The 26,448-nt window shown below is 38.8% G+C and overlaps 1 protein-coding gene across 1 annotated transcript; it reads right to left on the reverse strand.

The window, feature by feature from the left end:
- Window positions 1–10,844: 10,844 nt before the first annotated feature.
- POMP (proteasome maturation protein) lies at window positions 10,845–23,302 on the reverse strand. The gene is made up of 6 exons (XM_046664913.1): window positions 23,196–23,302; window positions 20,573–20,670; window positions 18,798–18,858; window positions 14,921–15,022; window positions 14,080–14,173; window positions 10,845–11,014 (listed from the first exon to the last, which is right to left on the reverse strand). Exons 1-6 carry the CDS (start codon window positions 23,196–23,198, stop codon window positions 10,947–10,949), a joined length of 426 nt encoding a protein of 141 aa, XP_046520869.1. The 5' UTR covers window positions 23,199–23,302; the 3' UTR covers window positions 10,845–10,946.
- Between the last annotated feature and the right edge of the window lie 3,146 nt (window positions 23,303–26,448).

A 26,448-nucleotide genomic window follows, 5' to 3' on the forward strand; every position in this document is an offset into this window, starting at 1 on the left:
CTCCGTGTTTTCTATTCCAACTTATTTTATTCTCTTAATAACCCTGCAAAGTAGATCTTCATTTTCTTCATTTTACAGACAAGGAAGGTAAGTCTCAGAGAGATTTGTCCCTGGTTATTCAGCTACTACTAACCAAAAGCATTATTCAGGGATGGACTTGGCACTGCCAAGGTTCTTCACAGCCAGGGTGCACATGTGACAGAATAGCAATTCAATATCGAGAATTCATCAGGTAGGGTGTGCAGTGCCCTCCAAAACACGGGCGCACTCTCTGTACCCTACTAAACTGCCTACAATACTGCCTTTCTCGTGGGTGGACAAGATTAAAGGCCCTTCCAGCTCCTCCTTCCATGATTTCAGACGTTCCTTTGAACTGGAGAGAGCACAGGTGGTACTAGTTAACACGGTTGAAGGATTAACAGATGGTTTTTCAGTTGAGAAAAAACTATTTGAGATGTAGTAAGCATATCAGGGGACTGAATTGAGGTGGCCCAGGGTAATAATATAGCATGAATAAGTTTAGCCATCTCCAAAGTGTCTATGTGAAGAGATTAGTAAATGTGATGCTGAAGATGCTAGAGAAACATGCAAGCTGATGGGGGTATACAGCCAAGAGAGAAATGTGAAAAAAAAAAAAAGATATCATCTAATCTCTCATAATGTGACTGATATCTGAAGGAAAATTATTAATGGAATGACTTGTTTTTATAGAGTGCAGATAAAGGGGAACAAAGAGGAAAACATTTACCGGGATGTGAACGTTATCTGAGATTGAGTGTGTTGATGTAGCATGCCAGGCAAGAGTAGCTCCATCTTGGCCCTAGAAAGTTCTTTCAACACTACAGACTAACATCCCTCACAAATATGAACAAAAAATTCCCAACCAAATATTAGCAAATCAAGCAATATATAAAAAAGATAATACATCCTGACCAAGTGGGGTTTATCCAGAGAATGCAAGACTGCCTCAACATTTGAAAATCACCTAATGTAATGCACCATATTAACAGACTAAAGGGAAAAAACCATATGATCATATCAATAGATGCAGGAAAAACATTTAGCAAAATTCAACATCCATTCACGACAAAAATTCTCAAGAACCTAGGATCAAGCTGATAAAGGGTGCTTACAAAACAAAACAAAACAGTGCTGTACAGCCAACATGACACTTACTGGTAAAAAGGCTTGATGCTCCACCTAAGACTGGGAATAAGGTGAGGGTATCCAGTGTTACAATTCCTGTTCAACGCCATACTGTAAGTCCTCGCCATCAGGCAAGAGAGAGAAATTAAAAGGCATACAGATTGCTAAGGACAAAGTAAAGCTGTTTATCTACATATGACATGACATAAAAAATTCTAAACTTTCATTTAAAACAACTAGAACTAATAAGTGAATTTAGCGATGTCATAGAATACAAAGTCAAAGTACAAGAATCAGTTGTATTTCTATATACTAGCAACAAATGAGCAAAAAGATTAAAATTAAAAACAATACCACTTAACAACAACATGGAAAAACACAAAATACCTAGGGATAAATTTAACAAAATATGTACAGGATCTGTACTCTGAAAACTACAAAACAATGCAGAGATAAATTAAAGAACACCTAAATAAATGGAAAGATATACAATGTTTATAGACTAGAAGATTCAACATTAAGACATAAAAGTTAATGTAAAACTTCTAGAAGAAAACATACAAGAAAATCTTTGTAATCTTGGGTTAGGCAAAGATATCTTAGGATGTCAAAGGCACAAAATACATACATACAGATAGATTAATTGGATTTCATCTAAATTAAAATTTTCTGCTTTTTGAAATACATCAATAAGGAAGTGAAAATGCAAGCCAAGATTCTAGAAGATATTTGCAAATACATATACCTGACAAGTGCTTTATATCCAGAACATATAAAGAACTCTCACAACTCAAGGAGGCAAATAAACTAGTTTTAAAAAGGTGGAGGAGGGGCTGGCCCAGTGGAGTAGTGGTTAAGTTGGCTCTCTCCACCTTGGCAGCCCGGGGTTCACAGGTTCAGATCCCAGGCACAGACCTACATACCGCTCATCAAGCTGTGCTGTAGTGGTGTCCCACATACAAAACAGAGGAAGACTGGCACAGATGTTAGCTCAGGGACAACCTTCCTCACACATACACAAAAAAAGGTGAAAGAGAGGGCAAAAGATTTGAAAAGCCAATTCACAAAATAAAGATACAGTAATGCTCAACACCATTAGTCGTCAGAGAAATGCAATTAAAACCACGAGATACCACCTCATACTCACTAGAATGGCTAAAGTTTAAAAAGTGTGATGATATCAAGTACTAGTGAGGGTGTCAAGCAACTGGAATGCTGGTACACTTATCATATGACTCAGCAATGCCACTCCTGGGTTATTTACCCACAACAAATGAGAACATATGCCTGTACAAAGACTTTCATATCAATGTCTGTAGAAGCTTCATCCATGACAGCCAAAAACTGGAAATGACCCAAATATCCTTCCAGAGATGAGTGAGTAAACAAAATACGCTCTATCCATACAATGGAATACTAATCGGCAATAAAAAAGAACAAAATTACTGAAATACCTAACAACATGGATAAGTTTTTAAACAATATACAAAGCAAAAGAAGAGCCGGCCCCATGGCCTAGTGGTTATGTTTGGTGCACTCCACTTCAGTGACCTGGATCTTGTTCCTGGGCACAGACCTACACCACTTGTTGGTGGCCATGTTATGGTGGCAACTCACATACAAAATAGAAGAAGATTGGTATAGATGTTAGCTCAGGGCACATCTTCCTCAGCAAAAAAGAAAAAAGAAAAAGAAAGAAAAAGAAGCCAGACACAAAAAATTACATATTGTATGTCTCTTTATATGAAATTCTTGGGAAAAAACCCTAATCTACAATGTCGGAAAGCAGATCAGTTGTTGCCTGGGGCTTAAAGCAGGAGAGATAGGGATATAAAGGAACAGGAGAGAAATTTTGGGGTGATGGAAACATTCCATATGTTGATTGTGGTGGTGGTTACACAGTTGAATACATTTGTCAAAACTTATCCAACTGTATACTTTAAATGGGGACACTGATTTTACATAAATTATACCTCAATAACGTTAAATAAAAGACTATTTTGGTGCTTGGAAACCAGCACTAATACATGTTTGAGGCCCTTGGTAAAGGTGTAGTTACATAACTTATCTTGGGAAAGACAGTCCGGTGGCCAGTGAACAGAGGATTTACACAGGTGAACCACTCCAATGTTCCTGTCTCTCAAAGTATGTGATTTCCTCCCCTCACACTGGCGGTTCTCAGAGTGGTCCCTGGATTACAGCAGCACCATCACCTGAAACCTGGCTAGAAACACACATTCTCAGGCTTCAACTCAAGCCTTCTGAATCACAAACTCTCTGAGGGGAGTGGGGCCCTGGAATTTGTGTTTTTAAAAGCCCTCCTGTGATTCTGATGTGCAAAGACTTCGAGAACCACTGCTCTACACTATACTAAGGACTTCTGGCATCTCAGCTCCACTTACTGTGCGCCCGTGTTGAATCCAATTTTGCAAACTATCAAAACCACATCCATCCTCTCGAGTTAAATGAATCTAGAATTATCTTGTGTAATGGCATCATATTGATATTCTAAAAGCACATTCAAAATCTATTCCTTCACACGTTCCTGAAATTCTTGTAGATAGAAATTGGCAAAGTTCTCACTCTTTCTCCATGTTGGATTTCTTCGGATTGGCCTGCAGGGGGCGTGCTGGTCTCTTCACACTAGCCATGGGTTTGGAAATAAAGAGCGCTGTGGCAAGACTGGAACTGCCTTTCTCTACTAAACTGACCCCCTCAGGTGAAAACAGCCTTAAGGAAGAAAGGAATATCCTCCTTCTAAGAGAAGAAACTGCTTCCTTCCTCAATCCTATTCCCACTGAATTCAGTTCTCAGGGTCCTAATGAGTGCCCCAGTTTCCACACATCGGGTCTTGGTTGGGCAGTGACTTCAAAAGCTGTACTCATTCTGGAGACTCAGATTTGTTTCTGAGTACTTTACCTGTAAAAAATGACATTCTTTAGGCTTCTGTGGGTTGGTTTGGGGATTTGAACTTGTTATTTACTTGCTTTAAACTTTCTAATGCTGTCAGAAGCAGCCACCCCACCATCCTGACTTTTTATTCTGGTTGCCCAGAACCTTGCTATAAGTTGGGCATGTGACTTCGCGTGACCAGACAGGATAGCTATTTTACAATTGCCTGCCAAAGACAGCTAGATTTCCCACCTACATTCACTTCCTAAATTTTTCAGTCAAATATCAATCCCCAATTCCCATATTCTCTGGGGTGTGTTTCCTATAACACTATAATGATGCCAGTTACCGTATCATTCAGAGATCCTGATTGCAAGCAACAAAGTGTACTCAGCTTATCTCAAGCACACAGGAATTTACTGGAATGAGAGTGGAGGCTCTCGGCTTCAATAAAAAGCCTAGGAACAGGCTAAGAAAACAATCAGGAGCTCAGGAGCTCTGCAGATTGAGCAGTGGCAACATAGCAATGGTCACGCAACATGAAGACACTGCTTCTGCCAGCAATGAGTCACCTCACTGTCCTCATGTCCTTGACCTGGAGCCCAAGCTCAGGAGAGAATTTCGGACCTAGGTCACATGCCTGCCCCCAGGAAGCACCAGGAGCAGAAAGGTGTGCCCTCTTCGAATTCCAGAGAGGGAGGCAGGCACCATTTCCACCCAAGACAGCAAACAATGGAGGAGAGGTGATTCCCCTAAAGAACTCGGAGTGTTAATAGGAAGTGAGAGTGGAGGCCAGACAGCCAAATAAGACAAGTGCGTTCTACAAAGTGGAAGGGGAAATAAAGCGGAACGGAGTCCAGTTTCTGACCTTCCCTATCTTTTGCCCAAAGCCAAACCCCGGACATGTTCAGTTTATATTTTATATTTATATTTATTTTTATATTTATATTTTATAAATATACATTTATATTTATATTAAGGGAAGAGAAAGCCTCTTAAGCCAGGCCTAGTCCCTAAAATGGTAATTTGGTCTATGATCTGTTTATCTTTGTAAGAAACAAGCAAACAAATCAAAACCAAACCACTGATTAAACAGTATGCACCTTCATTATGATACTGACAACAATAAAAACAAATCGATCATTGTTAAAGAATATTAAAAAAATTTATTTTGAAAATGACTAAAAACAAGTGAAGAAAGCATATCTTCCCTGTCTTTCCTCTGTCAACTCCATCCCTGGGTAACCAAATGGTAAGTCACAGTAAGCTTCCCTTTAAGGAAGTATTTTGGCTAAAACAATGAAGAAAGAATGACAAATTTAGAATCATTTTAGAAATTTAGAATCATTTTGCAACCCCTAATAAATAAACGGATCTATGCATTGTGCATCAATGGCCATCAATATCACAAAATGAAAACCCGTTAGGCATTAGGTATCTTTTTATGGAAGGACACACCACCTATGAAGTGATCTTTCCAAAAAGCAATGAACAGGAATCTGATCAAGCCCACAGACTCAACTAGCAATTTATGAAAAATACAGAGGTGAGAAGAACACGTTAAATTAATCACAAAGATGCAAAGAGCAAAATGTAGACCATGGGAAACTCTTTAGAACAAACAGCTGGCTTCATCACAAATAGTAAAAAAAGAGAGAGAGAGAGAGGTAGAACCTGTAAATTAAGAGACAACTGGCACAAAACCAATCACAGTGTGTGTAAGTTACTTGGATCCTGAGTAAACAAAACAGCTGAAAAAAAATATATATATATGATGCTTATAGGACTATCAGAAATCTGAATACTGACTAGACATTTAATTATAAGGAATCATTGTTAATTTAGGTACAACAATAATGGTATCGTGGTTGTGTCAACTTTATAAACTGAAATATTTACATAGAAATGATGTCTGGAATTTCTTTCCAAATAATACTGGGGGGAAAGTAGGTGAAAAATGTCGACAAAAGATTGGCTGTGAGTAAATTATGGAAGCTAGATGATGGCAACATGAGATTATACTGTATTTTTCTATCTACTTTTGGATGTTTGACATTTTCCATAATAAAAAGTTTAAAAAGAAGAAGAATGCACCCCTTCCTGTGCCTTATCAGTTCCTTTTGTCTTCTCTTAAATTTTCATAAAATAGTGCCTACTTGTAAGCCCAGGGCAGAAGGGAGCAAGGCTCTGGCTACCCTTGCTTGTCGCAATCACGTGAATTCCTCACGTGACTGGGAAAACATCAGTAGTATTGAGGTCAGCAGTATTTTCCCTGGCTAACACAGTATTTTTTTGGTTATAATTTCTATGATAACTGACTATGGTAACTAAAGTATTTAAGGTATATTCAATATTCTGTGAAATAACGTTAATATGTTCGGTAAAACCTTAATTTGTAATGCTAAAAATTAAATTAAGCCAAATGTAATTTTCTTTTCAAATTGAAGGTGTATGTATTCATTAGAACAATTAGGGTTAGGGCATCAAAAAGAGTAATGACAGAAATGGATTATAAAACATGAAGTAAGAATCCATGAGTCCATAAGGATACCTTAGGGACAGGAAGACAACGAGGGGAAACCTAACTTTACAAAAATTTGTCAGCCAATTTAACTGTAGAAGAATAAAATATGATTTTTCAGCCCTCCCCTGTCCCCAAAGCCCATGTGATAAATGACTGAAACAAAGATTTTTTTATGGATGCTAAAATCTCTGAAAGGTTCTTGGGGAACAGGACACACAACAGGTCTCAAAATTATTACTTCACAGATTATTTACTAATTACAAAAGGAAAACTACTTTCTACATGGAGAGCTCTGGCGGCCACCACCCGCTAACTAAGGGATCATCACACTTAACATAAGTGGGGGGCCGGCCTGGTGGCGCAGCAGTTAAGTTCGTACGTTCCACTTCAGCGGCCCACAGTTCACTAGTTTGGATCCTGGGTGCGGACATGGCACCGCTTGGCAAAGCCATGCTGTGGCAGGTGTCCCACATACAAACTGGAGGAAGATGGGCACAGATATTAGCTCATGGTCAGTTTTCCTCAGCAAAAGGAGGAGGATTGGCAGCAGATGTTAGCTCAGGGCTAATCTTCCAAAAAGAAAAAAACAAAACAGTAAATGGGACAATCTAACATAGTGTGCCTCCCATTGTGATGCCGTAAGAAGTATGTATCACCACTTTCATAGACTTCTTGCCAAAAATGTTTATCCTGAATCTACTCAGGAGGAAATAAGACAATCTGTTGACAATCGGTGAATCTACAGGAAGGTTATATTGAGTGTTATTTGTATTAGTCTTCCAGTTTTTTTCTAAATTTGAAAATTTTCAAAATAAAAAGTTGGTGAAAATATACTTTGGTTTATGTTTTGCAAGATTTCTATATAATACGAAAAACAAGCAAATATAAGGCTCGTCTAAGTCTTGAGTGAAAATCAATTCATTTCTCCAAAAGTAAATAAGCCTAACAAAGTTAAAGCAGAATTCCACCTGGTCCCTCACTGACCCAAAGCCATAGCCTCTATCTGACCTCATTTTGTCAGAGATGAACAATAAGGCTTTTCCTGTCTCCACCAGGCCACGAAACTGAAAACCAAAAAGACAACGTACAACTGACAAAGCACGTCTACTGGCTCTAGAAATAAATTCGAGATCTGGAAGCAATCTCTAAATTTTCAGAATTTCATTTTTTATTAAAAGAAAAAGCATTTTAAAGTCCCTTACACTTTTTCAATCTGAATTAAAAAAAAAAAATCCCGCTGAAACGCTATGCAAAAAACTAACAGCATGTTCTCATTCTTCAATAGTATTTAAGGATCTGTAATAAAAACAAAAGTCTAGGTTTTTTTTTCCTTTTTCTCCCAAAGCATAGTTGCGTATTTTTAGTTGGGGGTCCTTCTGGTTGTGGTATGTGGCACGCTGCCTCAGCGTGGCTTGAAGAGCAGTGCCATGTCATGCCCAGGATTCAAACCGGCGAAACCCTGGGCCACCAAAGCAGAGCACGCAAACTCAACCACTCGGCCATGCGGCCGGCCCCAGTACAGGTTCTTAATTAAGCATTTATTGTGCAAGGGACCTGAATTTCAATTTTGAAATGATGAGCTAAGTAAGTCCAATGAAAGCATCATGGCAATTTCGATTTTGCTTTATTGAAAGAGCAAGTCAAAATTTGGTTAATATGTGGTTAAATTTCATGTGTTTGAAAAAAAATTTACCCACTTATAGATTCCAGTGGAAGATTATAAAGTACATAGTCTGTTTTTCAAAAGTAATCCACTTGTTCAGATCATCTTTTACATTCTTGAAATGTCTGCATTCAAAGGAGTAACAAAATGTAGGACAGCACTGGGCTATCCTTATGCGTGCTCCTCAAAGAGGGATGACAGACACTGCGAATAAGGGCAGAATAAATGAAAAATGATAAGCCTGTCACTTCTACTTTGTACAAAGGGTGAGAGTGAAGGGGTGTGTTTGGTGGAAGAGCCATGCCGTGGTGTGCCAAATAGAGCTCAATTTTTTGCCAAACCCCCAACACTTTCAGACAATAAACCCACAAATCTCCTTTCTTCTCTTATACATTAAAAGGCTTAATATAGAATTAGGTTGTACTCTCATTATGTTTCTATCTTTTATTGTGAATTTTATCATTTTAGGATTAATAAAAAGAATTTTAATCAGGTAACAACCTGTGAAGTACCTCTTGAACCCAAAGATTAGTATTTCACAAGCAAAACAGAGACAAGGAAAATACTAAACTAAATCTTCAACAAAATGATATAATCTGAAAGAAAAATGCCTAAGTGAAGAGTTTGGCACGTAGGCAAGTAACTCAGAGGGACGTGCAACTAACTCTTGTGAAGGAACCTGAATAATTCCTCAACTCCAAGCAGACACTGTAGATTGCAGGGAGAAAGAAACATTAGGAAACTTCTCAGCACTGAGATACACCAGAAGAATTAACCAGTGCTAATGAATGTCGTCAATATAAAGGCAAAGGCAAGCAAGAAGAGGATGGCAAGCATATAAATCAAAGGTTCTGAACCCTGCAGAGCTTTTCAAAGGTACACTTCCTCGCATGCAGCCCAAACTGGTCCTACTGGAATTTCTGAGATTCAAACCGTAACACCAAAATTTCCTCCCAAGATTCCCAGGTGACTCTCACCTGCATCCAGGGATGAGGATCACTGGTATAAACAGAAAGAAGATAAATGAGAAAAAGGAGAGAGGAAGCAAAAGACCTTCAGAAAGTGCTAATCATGTGATTACCAATTTCTGCATTTACAGTATCAGGTTTTCCATTTAAACTATGCTCATTAATTTCACAGGACCCTCTACTGGTCAGGAAGGGTATCTACCATTCCTAGAACTAAGGTACAGAGGAAATCTCCAACTTTCTTAATTAGATGAAAGAGAATGCATCTGGAAACAATTAGTGAACCTTCATTATTTCTATGTTTTCTCATAATTTAAGTGTAAAATGTGTTGGCAAATATTGTGTTAGCAAAGATGGTTTTAAACTTAATCTCAAAAGTCAGGAGCAATTTTTTAAATATATGTCATTTGGTTTATCTCAAGGTTTGTCAACCTTGACACTGCTGATGTTTTAAACCAAATGATTTCTTGGTTGCAGGGAGCAAACTCTGAATGTAGACAGTTTTAAAATATGCAATAGTAACCTTTTTTTTAAGATGTTGAGGGCTATTGTTTCAATATAAATTAGGAGTTTTAAAATCATCTTCCTTTAAGACCTTCAATTCATTACATGACCATAAGTTCATGTTCTGTATATTGTAGGATGTTTAGCAACATCCATGGCCTCTACCTACAAGACAGTAGCAGCCCCCGGGCAAGCTGTGACAACCAAAAATGTCTCTAGACATTGTCAAATGTCCCCCACCCCTGGAAGAGAGATGCAATATTGCCCTCAGTTGCAAACCAGTGACTTATCTAATAAAGATGTTCCTGAAAAACTGATAATCAAAACATATTTTTTAATTAGCAAAAGATGACCCATTCACTAATTAAATCTAAAAATCTTTAATTTTTGTATACCAGGTTCATAAAGAATGCCTTTATAAGAAAGAACCACCATAGTGAAGATTTAAATAAATTATGGAATTTTTTCATGGATGCACAGTGTGTGTATATGACTGTTCTAATTATTTTTTAAATTTAAGTATCTTGTGATATATAAAGAAAAAGGAACAATGAGTTTTACTTTTCTTTAACAGTGTTACTTAATAACATATTAAATACATATTGAATGTATGCAGTACAATGGATTAATCTACTTCTGCTAGTAGCTTTAATTTTTAAATTTAAATACAAGACCAAAATCAAAACATCTGAACTTACACTTTTAACCTGAAAGAACCAAGGAATAGCTATAATTCTAAAGTAGCATCAATAAGGCAAATATTATTCTTACAGGTATTAATGAACTATACTGAAACATGGTAAACTATAAATCTTACTTTGTACTTAAATTGAAATGTTTCGACTTCAACCAATTACAGATGTTTATTCTAAAAGAAGCTACTATAAAGGTTGCAGACTCAAATTCTGCTAATGGTTATTTGAAATTGTATTTATGAAATACCTAGAAAATAGGTTGATCTGGAACCTGTAGAGAGTTTTATAATATTCATTAGCAACAATTTTTTAAAGACATAGGGGGCTACTGTTTTAACATAAATTAGGAGTTTTTAAATCATCTCTCTTTAGTGTTTTCAACTGTTGCATGGCCATAAACCAAAGACCCAAATAATTTCAACTGATCACGGATATTATTTAGGCAAAACTTCTCATGTGTCAGTACGTTTAATGTTGTGTACATCAAATTACAGTAAAAAGACAACTATAAACAAGATACAGCCCCACTCTTTTCACGAACGGCACACGCTGCGTTACAGTAAACCGAGTTTATATTCCACCATCAAGTGTGGTTCTCCCATTAGTTCACTCTGTGCCGGGTCTGAAAACAAACAAAAACAAACGTATTAAAGATTCTCAAAAAAAGATAAATTCAGTGCTTCTACTCACATGAACATCTAGAACAGACAAACTAATCTTAAGTGAGAGAAAACAGACCAGTGGTTGCCTGGGGCCAAGGGTGAAGAGACTGACTGCAAGGGGACCAAGGAAACTTTCTGGGTTAATGAAAACACTCTATCTTGACTGGGGGGACAGTGACACAGCTGTACGCATCTGCTAAAATTTACAGAACTATACACTCAAGATGGATGCATTCTACTGTATGCCAATCATACCTCAATACGCTCAATTTAAAAAGAAAATATAGATTGACAAAGTCCTCCTGTCTCAAAGTTCTTAAGTTTTCCAGTGGCTTCTCAGATAACTCTAGAAATATTCTCTAATTAAGAGATTAAGCAAACTCTTAATCCAATTTGCAAAAAACGTTTTATCTCTATTTTGCGCTCTGTTGCATACACATGTACACAAACATAAATGAGAATTCTAGAGCAAGAAAACCTTAATCTTCACTCTCGTTTTTATAGATGACTCAGACGACAGTCTTATTTTAATTGTAACAATACGCCTACAAGAGCTTTTAAAATGAATACAGTAAGAATTCTAAAGACAATAAAGCCTTTTTTTCTTTTTTGCCCTCTACTCCTCAACACAGAACTAGAAACAGAAATAAAGACCCAATGAACTAAACTGTAAATCAGTCTGTAAAAATAAATACCCTTCACATTAAAATAATCATTATCAAAGTGGAGGTTTTCTCACTGGATCTCCTAAGAAACTAGAGATTATTGCTGAACATCAGTTTAGCAATCTATACTCTGGACACAACAAGATAGCCTTAGCAACAACTGATACTGCTACAATTATTAATAACAGAGTAAACTGCTATTATACAACAGGCATTCAAAACCTAAACCTAAAAAAAAAAAATGTCTGCATATGAGCACAAAGATTAGGCAAAGATGTTTGCTGCAGCACTGTTTCATGTTCGTGAGCAAGAGAGAAAAAAGCAAGCATCCACATCAATAAATACATTGATGTATCACACATACCATAAGATGCACACAGCATGGTACCAGCTGTCTTTAAAAAACAAACACTGAACAATGCCAAATATCTTCTGATCATATATATGTTTGTATGAAGGGAGAGAAAAAAGTCTGGAAGGACATACACTAATTAAAAACAGCAGGTCACCAGGGAAGGAGGGTCAGAAATGGGTTTGGGGGTAATCATGGAGGAACTTAGTTTCAGCAGTAATGTTTGAAATTTTTAAACAAAGAATATACTCATTTATATAATGACAACTTTCTTTTAAACTCTGCTTTTTTAAGCTTTTCACTTTAATGAAGTATTTGCTTATGAAATAAATCACTTGCACCAAGAGATAGCATATCGTAAGGAGGGCACCGGCCTGCTCTGCCAGTAGCTCGCTGAGGGAGAACTGAGCCTCTCGCTCAGTCTGTTTACCCCTCTTAAAGGGAAGGCCCTTCTCAGCACTAAGAAAAACTCCAGTTCTGACTTTACTACTGCACTCTTCAGTAAATATAACCCTAAATATAGTGCATGTGCCTGAAATATTCTACTTTTAGCTCAACTAATTCACCTATCTTTCAGGAATCAACTTATGTGTCCTATTCCCAGAGGTAGCTGACCCTCCCACTCAACAAGAAACTACATCCCTAGCCTTTTTATTTCTGGAAGTTTTCACAATTTGCAATCACATGTTTGGTGTTTCATCTGTTCAATGTTTAGGTCTCCCATTAGAAAGCACAGACGTCGTTTCACCCTGTATATTCAGAGCCTAGCCCAGTGCCTGATATCTAACAAATATTTGACTGACTGACTACAGAAACGCTCAGTAGGTCCCTCTCCCTTTCTTTACAGAGAATTACAGAAGTTGATTTTTAATGAGTGCATCTTTATAACTAATTAAAAGATAAGCATATACAGACCTAACTATCACCTTACTAATTTTAAATGAGGTCGAAGTTCAATGGAAAAGCAAAGGAATTCCAGGTTTTCCTGCATTCAGACAGTTCCCTCAGGGAAGATTCGCAGGAGGCTCACTAGACTTCTGTTGTGTCCACAGCATTTCCTTACCGGACATCAGCAGCCAAGCAAAACTAAGAGAATTTAATCCTGTTGGGTTTTTCTGTTTCTCCTGAACTGCTGGGGCATAATGAGCAGAAGCAATGCTGGACAGACTTATATTTGTTTATCTTCCTCAGAATTAGAAAAAAATACAGGATCCTGAATGTATTGTTCTTACTTAAAAGTCATTTACCTTATACATAATACAATTATTCAGGGAATTTTGTTAAAAATGAGAGTCTTCTTTCCTACTCACCATCTATAGAAGCACAAAAATTATTTGTGGGGGTTGGGGGCACTTTTTTTTTGGTGAGGAAGATTGGCCCTCAGCTAGCATCTGTTGGCAATCTTCCTCTTTTTTTTTTGCTTGAGGAAGATTGTCACTGAGCTAACATCTGTGCCAGTCTTCCTCTATTTTATGTGGGATGCCACCACAGCATGGCTTGACCAGCGGAGCTAGGTCTGTGCCCAAGATCCAAACCTGTGAATCCCGAGCTCCCGAAGCAGAGCATGTGAACTTAACCACTACGCCACTGGGCTGGCCCTTTGAGGACTATTTTTTAAAGAAAACTTTTATTATACTTTTTCTAGTAATTTTAAAAACTAGTCACATCCCACAAACATTCTGAATACTGAAACAATGATCGTTGTTTAAGCTACCCTAAAAATGTTGTATTAGAGTCACACATTACACGTTATCCTCAGGACATAAAATGAACGACTACCACTAGTTGACTGAAATGACTACAACCTCAGAACTCCATAAATGATTTTCACTTTTAAAACCAGTTAAAGAAAAGTTATTAAGATTAAAGTTTATCTTATTGCAGTGAATAAACAGTGAATCCAACCAGCTCTAAGCTCCATGAGGACCAGAAATGCTGTTGGCTTGGTTTGCTGCTGTTGCCTTGTGTCTTCCTGGGGCTCCATAAAAAGGTGCTGAATGACACTTACCATTAAGAATATCTTCAAATCCAATAGTCTCATCATTACCCCTCAAAATATCCAGTGAAAGATTTGAGCTTGGAAGAAACGGTAGACGCTGAACCTTTGGGAAAAGTATAAAAGGGTAAGACTAAAAAAACCACAGGGGAAATAAACTATATAATCTAATTTCATGTTCTTCATTCTTCATTTGTAAAATTCACAAAATCAAGTAAAATAACAATTTAACTTGGGGGTGGGGTGGGTCAGGGATGGGACACTAGTTCATATTTTAACCCAAACCAAGTTTCAAAAAATTCCTCAAAACTTTACTCAAAATATGCAAAGACACTGAAATTGTAGCTTTTATCAACACTTAACAATCCCATCAGGTTTGCACACATTTGGGGCTTTGTTTCAGTCCAGGAAAACCACAGCATATACTCGTGATGTGATGGAATCCAGAGTGCAAGTGGGGGGACAGTTCTTACACACGTGGAAGGACATCTGTGAAGCTCTCACTCCTGAACAACAGGTATACTCAGCTATATACAAACTGCTCACTAGATCCCTTCACTCAGATATTCCCAGAGGCATCTCAAATTCAATGTAACCTCCCCAAAGAAGAACATGAAAGGAGATGGCTAAGTTTTCAGATACTGAGCCTATAATTTCAAGGAGTTTAATGGCTTCTTGTTTTCCTCTATGAAGCAGGAATTGAGGTCATATCCTAAAAATGGGGAAAGTAGAATACTGGTTGTAGGGGACATGAGAAGGTGGGTTTGTATAGCTATTATTAAAAGAGAAGAGTCCTTCCAACCAGATATCGACATGTGTGGGAACCATACACAACTGACATCTAAAAACTCACCTGCTGTACGGCCTTGAATTCCATTTGCAATTTTAGTGGAGCAAATAGACCCTGGATGTTTCTCAGCGTGGAAAAATTCATTTTATCTTGGTTGAGCTGGAACTACAAAAGACAACAATGTCATTTTAAATGTTACACTCAACATTTTGCTTTCAAAACACCACCGATACATAAGTAACACAATACTTAGATGAAGGATTTTAATATCCATACCTAAAATAAAAACAAAGTACTTTTACTCATTTCTTCAACAAATTTTAGAATATATATGTCTCTATTTTATCCAGCATGCAGGTGTACTTCACCAGTATAAAATTACCATCTAAAATTTGGATTTACAAAACTAATAAATTAAGCACAATCACATTTTAGCACTTTGATTAGAATTACTGCAAATCTGGTAGCAAAAAGGTGTAAATAATTTGAGATCCAGAAACGGTTAACGTATAGTAACAAAAATTAATAGTGAATTTCTATTCTAAGTACAAAAGTACATATTTCAAAGGATTTCATAAAAGAAATAATCAGATCCACTATATCATCCTGTTAATTAAACTACAATGTTTAAAGTCCACTTTTTTGGGTAATTGATTCCGGGGAAAAAGAACCTGCAAGATTCTAACGTCTGTCCAGATTGTATTGAGTACTACCAAGCAATTTTTTTTCTGGAATTATACTTTTGCTAAGCACTGATATTGCTTCTAAAAACTTTTATCACAATTTAACATGTTTCAGGCAAAATGAATCAACATGACTCATGGATTCTCAAACATACACTTTCCCAAAATGGCTCTCAAGGATAGCAGTCATGACATGCAAACAGACTGCCATAAAGATCTGTCTGAGCTAAAATAATTATGAGAGAAAGGGACCTCTGTGATCATTTTTTATTACACTATACTCTCTGGATAAGATTCTTTTCTAACAGTCTTAAAAAATAAAAAATCATGGGGCCACGCCTATGGCCTAGTGATTAAGTTTGGTGTGCTCTGCTCCAGCAGTCTGGGTTCACGAGTTCAGATCCTGGGCCTACACTACTTGACAGCCATGCTGTGGCCGTGACCCACATAAAAAATCGAGAAAGAATGGCACAGATGTTAGCTCAGGGACAATCTTCCTCAAGCAAAGAGGAAGACTGGCAACAGATGTTAGCTCAGGGCTAATCTTCCTCAGTCAAAAAAAAATCGTTTTGACAAAAAATCTACTGCGAGATTAGTGCCCACCTGGAACACAACCTGGAGGTCATAAATATTAATTCTGAAGGCACAAATCTAGCAATATGGTTTTTAATTTCTTTAGCCTGAGAGCAGAATTTTGACTGATGGTTCTCAGGGAAAATAGGCAATATTTTATCATGAGTATATGATCTGAAGGTCTAATTGCAGAGTCTCCCTTAAATACTGAGTTATCTCATAATAAGTACAATTTTATGTAAAACAATTCAATTTTATAAACTTTGATGAATATACTCAACTTGCAATGTGATGGCACACCGCAATTATCAATTAACATACACTTAAGTACTAGCAACCATTTGCAAAATTAGAATTAGGCTCTGCAGTGATCTAAAACAAAACAGAAGAAACAGTCTATAGGGAGGAGGTTATCTAATCTAATGGGGAAGACACTACCTCTAGATCAGGGCTTCTCAACCCCTGCCACTACTGACATCTTGGGCCAGATGATTCTTTGTTGTAGGGGGTGGGGACAGTCCTGTGCAATGTAGGATGTTTCGCAACATCCCTGGCCTCTACCCAACAGATGCCAGTACCAAAGATCCTTCCCCTCAACACCACTTGTGACTATCAGACCTTGCCAAATGACCTTAGAGGGCAAAATCTCCCCTAGTAGAGAACCCCTGCTATAGATGATGATGGTCATCCTCCATCACTATCACCACTGCAACTCTCAAACATGGAGAGCTACTATAAGCCAGCACATACCAAGGGATGGGCTATCACTAACTTCATTTTATAGATGAGGAAACTAAGACTTAAAGAGAGATTAAGCAAGCTGCCCAAGTTTACCTGGCTAACAAGTGTGGCGCCAAGAATTTAAACCTATATAGTTCAACCACACAACCCATGTTAAAAGACACATAATAAGTATCACAGAACTTCAAGGGACTGCCATTAGCTGGTAAAGTGACTAAAGAATACTACACAGAGATAGCAGAACTAAGCTGAGTCTTAAAAGATCTAAGAAATTTTTAGACTCTTCATCATTTTGGTCAGTCTCACTCAGAAATGTCAAAGCTTCTCTTAAAATGTATTGCTCAGAACTGAACCAACATTCCAAATCTAATGGTCAGACTAATACAGAGGAAAGTGAGCCTACAATCTCCTTTGATTTGAGCCCCATCTATTTATTACTAAAATCCAAGATTGTATTAACTGTTTGTAATCTGCTAGCTTATACTGAACATAAAATTAAAATTGTCAAGTTTTATGTAACAAGTCAGGTTTGCCACACCTAAATGTGTACATTCATTTTTTTAACTCAAATGAAGAATTTCACATTCACCTCCATAAGTGTTTTTCTTGAAGTTCTGGCCTATTCTTTTGGTCTATTGTGTCATCTGTGATACAGTTCACTTATTCATCAAAATGAGCTATCCTAATCAGCTTTTTCTTTCACAAACCTGATTTATATACTTTCTATGATTAGCCTCTATGGTTGAAAAACATTTAACCTTCCTAAGTCAACTTCTGAGCATGAAACCAGAATGCACTTAAAGCAGCTAGGAGTCCCTTTATTTTCTCATCCAATTTGAACTTGAATTTCATCACTACATTACATGTTCTACTCTTTCTTATAGAAAAATCTTTCCCTCTACTAAAAGAGGAAGGAAGCAAAAAAAAAATGGAATAGGTCAGATTTCTGTTAACTGGGTACCAGTGCACCATTTTCCCCAAGTAGTAAGATACCTCTTTCTTCTTGGTCTGAACACAGATTTAAAAATCCTTTAAGTCGTCTTTAACACATTTGTACAGACTACACTCTCTTCAGGAGTGACCTGTGCCCACCAATTTTCCTGGTAAATACTGGTCTAAAACTGTTCAAATATCCCCTCCTCTATGGAGCCTTCCACAAGCCCTAACAAAGGTGGCTGCTCCATCCTTGGTCCTCTAGAATACTTGATGAAGTCCCTATCCACTGCTTGTCCTCCCATTAAATTTTCAACCCTTTAAGGATGGAGATTACATCCTCTTCATCTGGGTACCTACTGTGCCTAGCAAGTGGATACATCCCTCAGTAACTTAAGGATGCAGGGCTTGAGAAAGAGGTCAACAGCAAAAATGGCAGGGGAAAAATATAAAAGAAAACAGGGTCATCAAATGAGAAAATATTATGAGAGGAATGGAGAAGTGGATTGACCTTTATTTTTTATTTATTTTATTTTTTTGAGGAAGATTAGCCCTGAGCTCACTACTGCCAATCCTCCTCTTTCTGCTGAGAAAGACTGGCCCTGAGCTAACACCCATGCCCATCTTCCTCTACTTTATACGTGGGACGCCTACCACAGCATGGCTTTTGCCAAGTGGTGCCATGTCCATACCCGGGATCCGAACCGGCGAACCCCAGGCCGCCAAGAAGCAAAACATGCGAGCTTAAGCGCTGTGCAAGTGGGCCAGCCCCAGATCGACCTTTAGAAATGTCCATAAAAAAAGACAAGACGAATGCGTAGAAAGAGAGCTTTAGTTACGCAGTATAATGATAATTCAAAGCCTACTCTAAAGGCTACTGAAAATAAGTCCTCCCATTCGTCATCAAATGCTCAACACCAGAATTATCTTAATAAATGGAACCACAACAGTGTTACTAAAAGTATTTTTTGACGAGAGGATAAAAATAAAGACACAAGTAATATACTTACATTTTTTTCTGATAATTCAAGAGGATGACTCGGCAAAAGTTCATTTTTCACACAAGAAAAACTGAAAGTAAACATTTAAAAGGGAGATTACGTATCACTCCATACCCAAAGCTCAGAATCACAACTATCAAGCATATAACTATAAAGGAATGGCACGAGGGAGTTTTTTGGACAATGAAACTGTTCTGTATCCTGACTGTGGTGATGTTTACAGGAATTGATCTATGTATTAAAATTCATATAACTATACACAAAAATAAGAAACAAGTCAAATTTACTGTATGATAATTGTTTAAAATGCATCTATTATAGATACTGGTGGTCAAGACTTCAATTCACTACAGGGAACCCTCCAAAAACTGTAGCTAAATGATGCCCGCTATCTACAAAAAATTTAATAATGTTTATTATTGTCACTCTGATGACATGCTTCTAATATTATATAAACTAAGCCTCTTCTGTTCAGGGCTAAGGCATATGCAGTATTTAATATATGTTTAATAAATACATGCGGAACAACTTTTGACATTTACTGAATACCTCCTATGTACAAAGTCTATGTTAGGGGATATACAGCTAAAAGCAGGCCTTTGGTCTCTATCACTCTAGATATACAAAAGTGACCATCTTACTGTCCAAACCAGGATTTGAAAGCTGCAAGAAACCTTAGAAATTCTGCAACAATAGTTTATTGAAAATTGTCTTTGTATAGAACATTATTATCTTAGAAGTGAAATTTGAAAATGGTTCTACTCATGACAATCTTACAGTCTAACTGGAAGGAAAAAGGAGCATCTCATGTAAAAAAGTAAATAAGGAAATCATCAGGACTTGGATAGTGGCTTACTAATTGGACTATACTAAAAATTAAATTATATCCCCAATTCCAAAGGCTATATATTGCATCTTGCACTACAAAACGGAAAGACTATAATAAGGCATTATGTCTGTCTCCAGACACCAGTATAGAGTGACACTCTATTATAGGTAGACTAAACACCTTAAAATTAGATATAAAATTTAAAAATTCAAAAAACAGCATGTTCATGGGGGAAAGGCATTACCCCTATTTGATTAAGCAGAAAAGCAACGTGCCAAGACACGGTACCAGACTCTGAGACCTAAACATATAGAAAACATAAAGGAAATCGAGGGAAGGGATATAATTGTGTGCTCAAGCTAGAAAAGAAAAATAATAGCAGCAAACACAAAGTGCTTACTCATGTCAGGTACCGTTCTAAGCTTTTTTCATGTCTTAACTCATTTATTCCTCAAAATAAGATATAAACTACTAATAGATTGAGGACACTGAGACTTAGAGCAATTAAGTAATTTGCCCAAAGGCATACATCTAGTGAATAGCAAAGCCAGGCTCAAAACCCAGGCAGCCTGAGTCCAGGGTCCAAGCTCTTAACTGCTAAATTCTAGTGTCTTCCTGAAAAAAGTGACTTACTCCAATAGTTAATAAGATAAGGAGACAAATGTCTCTCCAAGTTATAGTAGCAAAAAGAAGAGTCCTATCAAATCATGCTACTGGGTAACATCTCCTAGAAGGATGCCCGATTCTGGGAACCTACTACTCTGATATGACAGACAGTTCTTACACGGTAGAAAACATCAAACCCTCTGCACCCCTCCTCCCCCACTCTAAGGGCTACTACTTGCTGTCTTCCAAATCACATACACATTTATGACCTATCAGAATATTTAAAGACCAATGGGAAAAATAACTCACAGGAACATTTTATTATAACAAAGTCACAACTCTCCCATACCCTTTTCGAAGAAGATCATGACTTTCAAAAGGTCCACTTGCTGAAAGTTCAGTCACTGGAATACTGTCCTTTAGCTGAGAGCCAAGTCCTCTGGCATTCTAGAACACAAATAAAAACACTATTAAACAAAAAAATTATTAAAACTCACACTGAACACCTATGTAAAAAACACTGTTTAAGCACTACAGAGAAAAGGTAAGGTCCCCATCCTCAAAGAGCCCACAATCTAGACCATCATGATGAGCCTTAAGCATTACGGTAGAGAGACATACATGATATAGTGAATAACAGAAATTTGAGGATAGGAAGGATTCTTGAGTTGATCTCTGAATGCTGTCAGATTGAAAGGCATTCCAGGAAAAAAAAACATGGCTAAGGGTAGAAAAATATAAATGAACAAACTACAAGCAATGCGTGATGATGAGCTAAATAAATACATGTATGAGTGAGGCAGAAGTAAAGGCTGGCAAAACGAAAAGCCTTAAACATGCAAAGAAATTTGGGTTTTACTCTGAAATTGACAGAGAGCCTCTGCAGGGTTATGGCATGATGAGATTGACTTTCATGGGAAAGATCCCTCACTTAGCCTGGAATGATTAGCAACAGAATGAAAGAAGTTGAGGACAGAATCCTGGGGAATACCATTCCTTAAGGACAAAGAAAGATTAAGAATAGACAGAATTGCTAGAAGAGTGGTCACAGAAGCTAAGAAAAAAAGGGAGTCTCACAAAGTGTTTGGTGTCTATTAGAGAACAGTACTACGTACGAAAAATAAATGTATCTAGACAGAAAAATGTAAAATCAAAAACAGACTCACAGTGCATTTGATACTCATGTATTATCACCCAACATACTTATACTATAAAACAACTAATCACCAAATATTTATTAAGCATCAATTATGTGCCATCAATATATTAAGCATCAATTATTTGCTAGATGCTGAAGATACACATCTACCTTCCAGGGCTTAGTCTAATGAAGATAGATTAAACAAACAAAATGCAATAAATGTTACAACAGGTAAAACACAAGATAATCACTTTAAATCACTCACTGTTCAAGTACAATATCGCTGCAATCCCACAGAAAAATGGAAAACAGGTACAGGTAGTTTGGTATTCAGTTTTATACTATTCTAGGAGAAACTACTCTGGCAAACCAACTTTTTTACTGACTTCTTAATTCATTTTATATTTTATTTGGTCAGGTACTTTATTCTGTCCAGGGTTTCTTCAATCCACCCCTCTAGTCCAGGCTCTCACACCTGGATAACTTCAGCAACACCCTACCGGGTCTTGCTGCCTCTACACTCTTCCATTTTCCAATTCTGCATATCAAGGTTTCCCTAAAACACACAACCTCCCCTTCCAAAGCTGCTAAGAAATCTTTCACTGAGTCATCAATGTCTTGTCTTGAAGAACAAAGTCGAAGGTCCTTAGCCTAGAACTCAAGAACCTGCACAACAGGTTTCAATTCTCCTGCGCAGAAGTCATAGTGAAGCAGGAAAAGAATCTGGAATCTAGCGTGGACCGTCACTAACCCACCAGGTGACTCGGAAAAGGCAGACCACCTCTCTGACCCTGTTGGCTCATCTGTACCACGTACCTGAACTCTTTCCAGGACTAGAGTTGTATGACTGTACCTTTCCAAATGTATCTCCTGTTATTTTCCTGCGTGAACATTCTCCTCTGCCCAAGTCACTTTACTGTAGAGTGACAAAAGAAAAGTTTCTTCTAGGCACAAAGAAAAGGGGAATTCTGATCTCTGGGTTCTACTGTTATCATTTTCCCAATTTCCTTCTGTAAAATATCAGGATTAGTACCTGATGTTTCCAATAAACCAGAAGAGGAAAACAAACCTATGAAAAGTTAACGATCACTAGTTACACTTGAGCGTGTTTACAAAACCTCTCTAAATGATCAGCAGTATTTACCAACAGAAGTTTTCTAGATTTGGAAGGCCTAGCAGCAGTACTGGTATCAGAGTCAGCGGCAACGGCGACACAGGAGTCTTTCCCAAATATCACTTTTAAGATAAAAAGGGAAAGAGAGAGAGGGAGGACGGAGGAGGAGATGCAATAACAATACTGACAAACGGGGAGCAGCAACTGTCTGATTTTTTCCCCTCCAACGTCTGACACGCTACAAACTCCCGAAAATGTCCGCAGAGTAGCGCTGATCTGCGACCCACAGTTACGCGCCGGCGGTCAGGGCGGTTCCGAGGGCCGGGGCGGGCGAGGGTTTTGAGGACTCTCCCCGAGTCTCCCCACAGGGAAGGGCAGGCGAGGCGCCAGGCCACAGGACGCCGCACTTTCGGTTTTGTCCTTGGCAGCTCCGCGCCAACTCCGGGGAAGGCGCCGAGGCCTACGGGGGACTTGGGGACGGGACGGCGCAGACCTAGAGAGGAGGAGGAGGTGGAAGAGAATGCCGACGAAGCGCCGGGCCCGGGCGACAGCCACGAACCCCCCAGCCCCGTGACTCGACAGATCATGGCGCCCGCGGCCGGCCTCACGCCCCGCCGCTGCCTCCGCCAGGGGACGGGCTGGGAGGCGGCGGCCTGTTCCTGCAGCGCCACGGTCCCGAGCCAGCCGGGAACTCGGGTCGCCTGGGGTCTCACTCACCATCTTCAACCCGCTCTGCCAACACGCTCTCAGCCCGTTACCGTCAGCCGGCCCCGCCGCTCGCTTCCGTTTCCGGGGCTGCCCCCCCTACATCCGCCGGAAGTGCGTCCGTCCGGGCGAGGAAGGAAGGAGGGCGCGGGGCGCCGTGAGGGAGCTGCGCGGGGCCGGGGCTCCCACGCCTGCGGTCCCGAGGGAGCGGGGGCCAAGGGCGCAGTCAGGGTGTGGGCTGGGAGGCGGGAGGGAGCGGTGGGGACGAGATGTGCCGGAGGAGAGGGGAAGACGCGGACCTCCGCTTTCTTAGTAATAAACATCTGCCGTTTGTGCGACATTTGAAGATGTGCAACGTGCTTTGGTAGATGCATCGCCTTATTTAGCACAAGACCTCTTTGAGGTGGATGCTACAGTTTTCATAATGGGAAACGAGGCTTAGGTGGGTGAGTGGTTGCCTGCGGTCATTCAGCTAGTAAGGCAAACGTGGGACACAAGGCTTTTGCTAGCTTATCTTTTAAATCATATGTGGAAGGCCTGCTATCTTCGGGACCCTGTGCTGAGACTGAGAATACAGACATGAATGAGGCTTGGGTGGTTCCTGGGCTGGAGGAGCAGGGGAAGGGGGTATGGGACAACTGATTAAGTAAATACGATAATTACTGAGATACAGTGGGCCCTTACTACATATCGACACACTTCTAAGTGCTTTATGTGAATTATCTTTTTTAATCCTTTCAATTATCTTATGAAGTACTACTATTACCCCGATTTTACAGACAAGGAAACGAAGATATAAAAGGGGTTAAATAGGTAATGCCCAAGGACCCATAATCCGTGATCATAACTCTATACAGTATTGCCTTCCAAATATAATGTGATAAAAGGGCTTTATGCTCTGTCACTAAGGGGGATAAAGAATGCTTGGGCTGATAGCCAAGGGATGAGAGTGAACTAGTTTGAGGTAGGAGAGTATGTGAAAGAAAGTTACTGGCAGATTTGCTTGTGCAAAGTCTGAGGTGGGAAAGAAGGCCTTTGTGAGAGAAAGTACATTGTGATGTGAGGTGGGGCTGTAAGTAGATGGAGGCAAGTTTATTACAGAGGCTCTTGTGCACCAGCTTAAAGATGAGCTTTATTTTTAAAAAGCAATTGAAGGGTTTTAAGGAGGGAAGTGATAATGTCATATATGTTATGTATATCCACTGCCATGGCCTTCAACCTTGAAGTTCTGCACTGCTTCAGATTTTAAGTATTCTGCACTGCTGTCTTTATAAGTCATCTTCTGGCTCTTCAGAATATCCACATTTACCTTGAGATTTGAGCTTGAGTGTTTCATTTGCATCTTTTTCCTTTCATTCAATTCCACCTAAGGAAAAATTTTAAAACTGCAACTCTTTTTTAAAAAATCATTTTAATGTGTGTTGATTGCTCACAATTCAGTCATTAAATACTTGTTGAGCATTTTCTTGGTACTAGATTCTGGAGCTAAAGCTGTTTTCCTATACTTGGGATGCTTTTATTTTCCTGGGGGAATAGACATGTAAACAGACATTTATAAATGCAGTGTGATAAACGCTTAATAGAAAAAGGAGCTGGGTCAGGAAGTGGTTGGGAACACGGAAAAACGGCATTTGAAGAAGAGGAAACGTGCAAAGGCAGGGATTTGCAAAAGGGCATGTTGTAATCTGAATAATGAAGAACATTTCCATGTGGTTGGAGTTCTGGCTGAGTAGGTGGAGCAAGATGAGATGAGATTGGAGGGGTTGGTTGGGGCCAAAATGAAGGGCCCTTGTATTGTGTGCTGAAGTTTTGGACTTTTTCTTGTAGGAAACAGGAGATAGTGGAGGTCCTTGCACAAACACTTGATCTTAAAAAAAAAGAAAATCATTTTGGTGGCAGCATGAGGGATACACTGAAATTGGGAGGAACTGGAACCAGGATACCATTTCGAGTGTTGCAGTAGTCCAAGGCAGAGAGGATAAAGGTATAAATTAAGGTAGTGCAGCGTATTAGAAAGGCTGAGAAGCAGTGAATAGTAGGGATGAACCTGAAAAATACTAGAATTCAAGAGGCAGCCAGAGGATGGGAAGCCTTCCATGGAGACAAAAAGAGATGTTCAGAGAGGCAGGAGAACCAAACCAAAGTGTTATCTCAGAATCCAAAGGGCAAGAAAGTGTTGAGAGGTCGAAAAGTAGTTGAAAGGAGAGGTTAGAAAGTAGTTTTAAAGTGGTTAAAAAAGATCATGAAGTCTTGGAAACAGGCCTTTGGTGACCAATGTGAAGGCAGTTTCAGTAGCGTAGCAAGGAGAAAAATAGCCTTATTTTGAGCAGTACACACACCCATATTTATATCCTTTTAAAAGGGTTTTGTTACAGTATTAACTAATATAGGGCAGCATTGAGTATGCTAAAATAGTTTAAAGAATTAGATTTGATACTAGAATGGCTTATGTGTTTGCTTAAACTTTATCTATGTAATATAGTTTGGAAGATAGAGTATTAATAACAGCTAATGTCTACTGTGTGTCAAACCCTGTTCTCAGTTTTTTACATACATCATTTCAGTTAATCCTCAGTTACCCTATGAGATAGGTACTACTGTTATCCACATTTTACATAAGAAACATGCGTGTAGGCGCTGTGTGAGAACAAATACCTTACTTTACTTTTCGTTGTCTTCCTTGACTTTACTCGTAAGCCACTCTGATGACCTATGTAGGCCAACGAGGACAACTTCAGCATCATTGACAACATCTGGCAAGAACCCTCATTGCTTGTTCTAGCTCTTTCCTCATTTGTTACCTCTGGCTGTCTCCTGTTTTCATCCTGTTCCTGTATTCCATCTTGTCAACTGAATTTCGTTCTCCAGACAAACTGTGATGCTCCCTAAAGACTTAGAATTGCACTTACCCTTTGGCTCTTTTGCTCTTTGCCTGAGTTCAAGCTGTGGGCCCCCAAACCCTACCACCCTTAGGAGACCCTTCTTAAAGGCTGGTTTGTCTATATAGCACAGTGCCTTGCATACTTTAAGCAAGCACTAAAAAAAGGGTGCAGCCTTAAGAAAGGTCTTTACAACTAATATGTGGTGAATATCCCTTTTTGGAACTTGGCATAGGCCAGAAGAGGCATGGAGAAGAAAGGTAGGAAAGTGTCTCAGTTAAGGAATGTCTCAGGAGCCAAGGAAAATCTGCCAAGATTGAGGAATGGCCAATGATGTCAAGTATTTTGATTACAAGAAAATCAATGGAGTTTGGCAAATGAGATGT

The sequence above is a fragment of the Equus quagga genome, chromosome 6 (genome assembly GCF_021613505.1).
Source record: "Equus quagga isolate Etosha38 chromosome 6, UCLA_HA_Equagga_1.0, whole genome shotgun sequence".
In the NCBI taxonomy this organism is placed as follows: domain Eukaryota; kingdom Metazoa; phylum Chordata; class Mammalia; order Perissodactyla; family Equidae; genus Equus; species Equus quagga.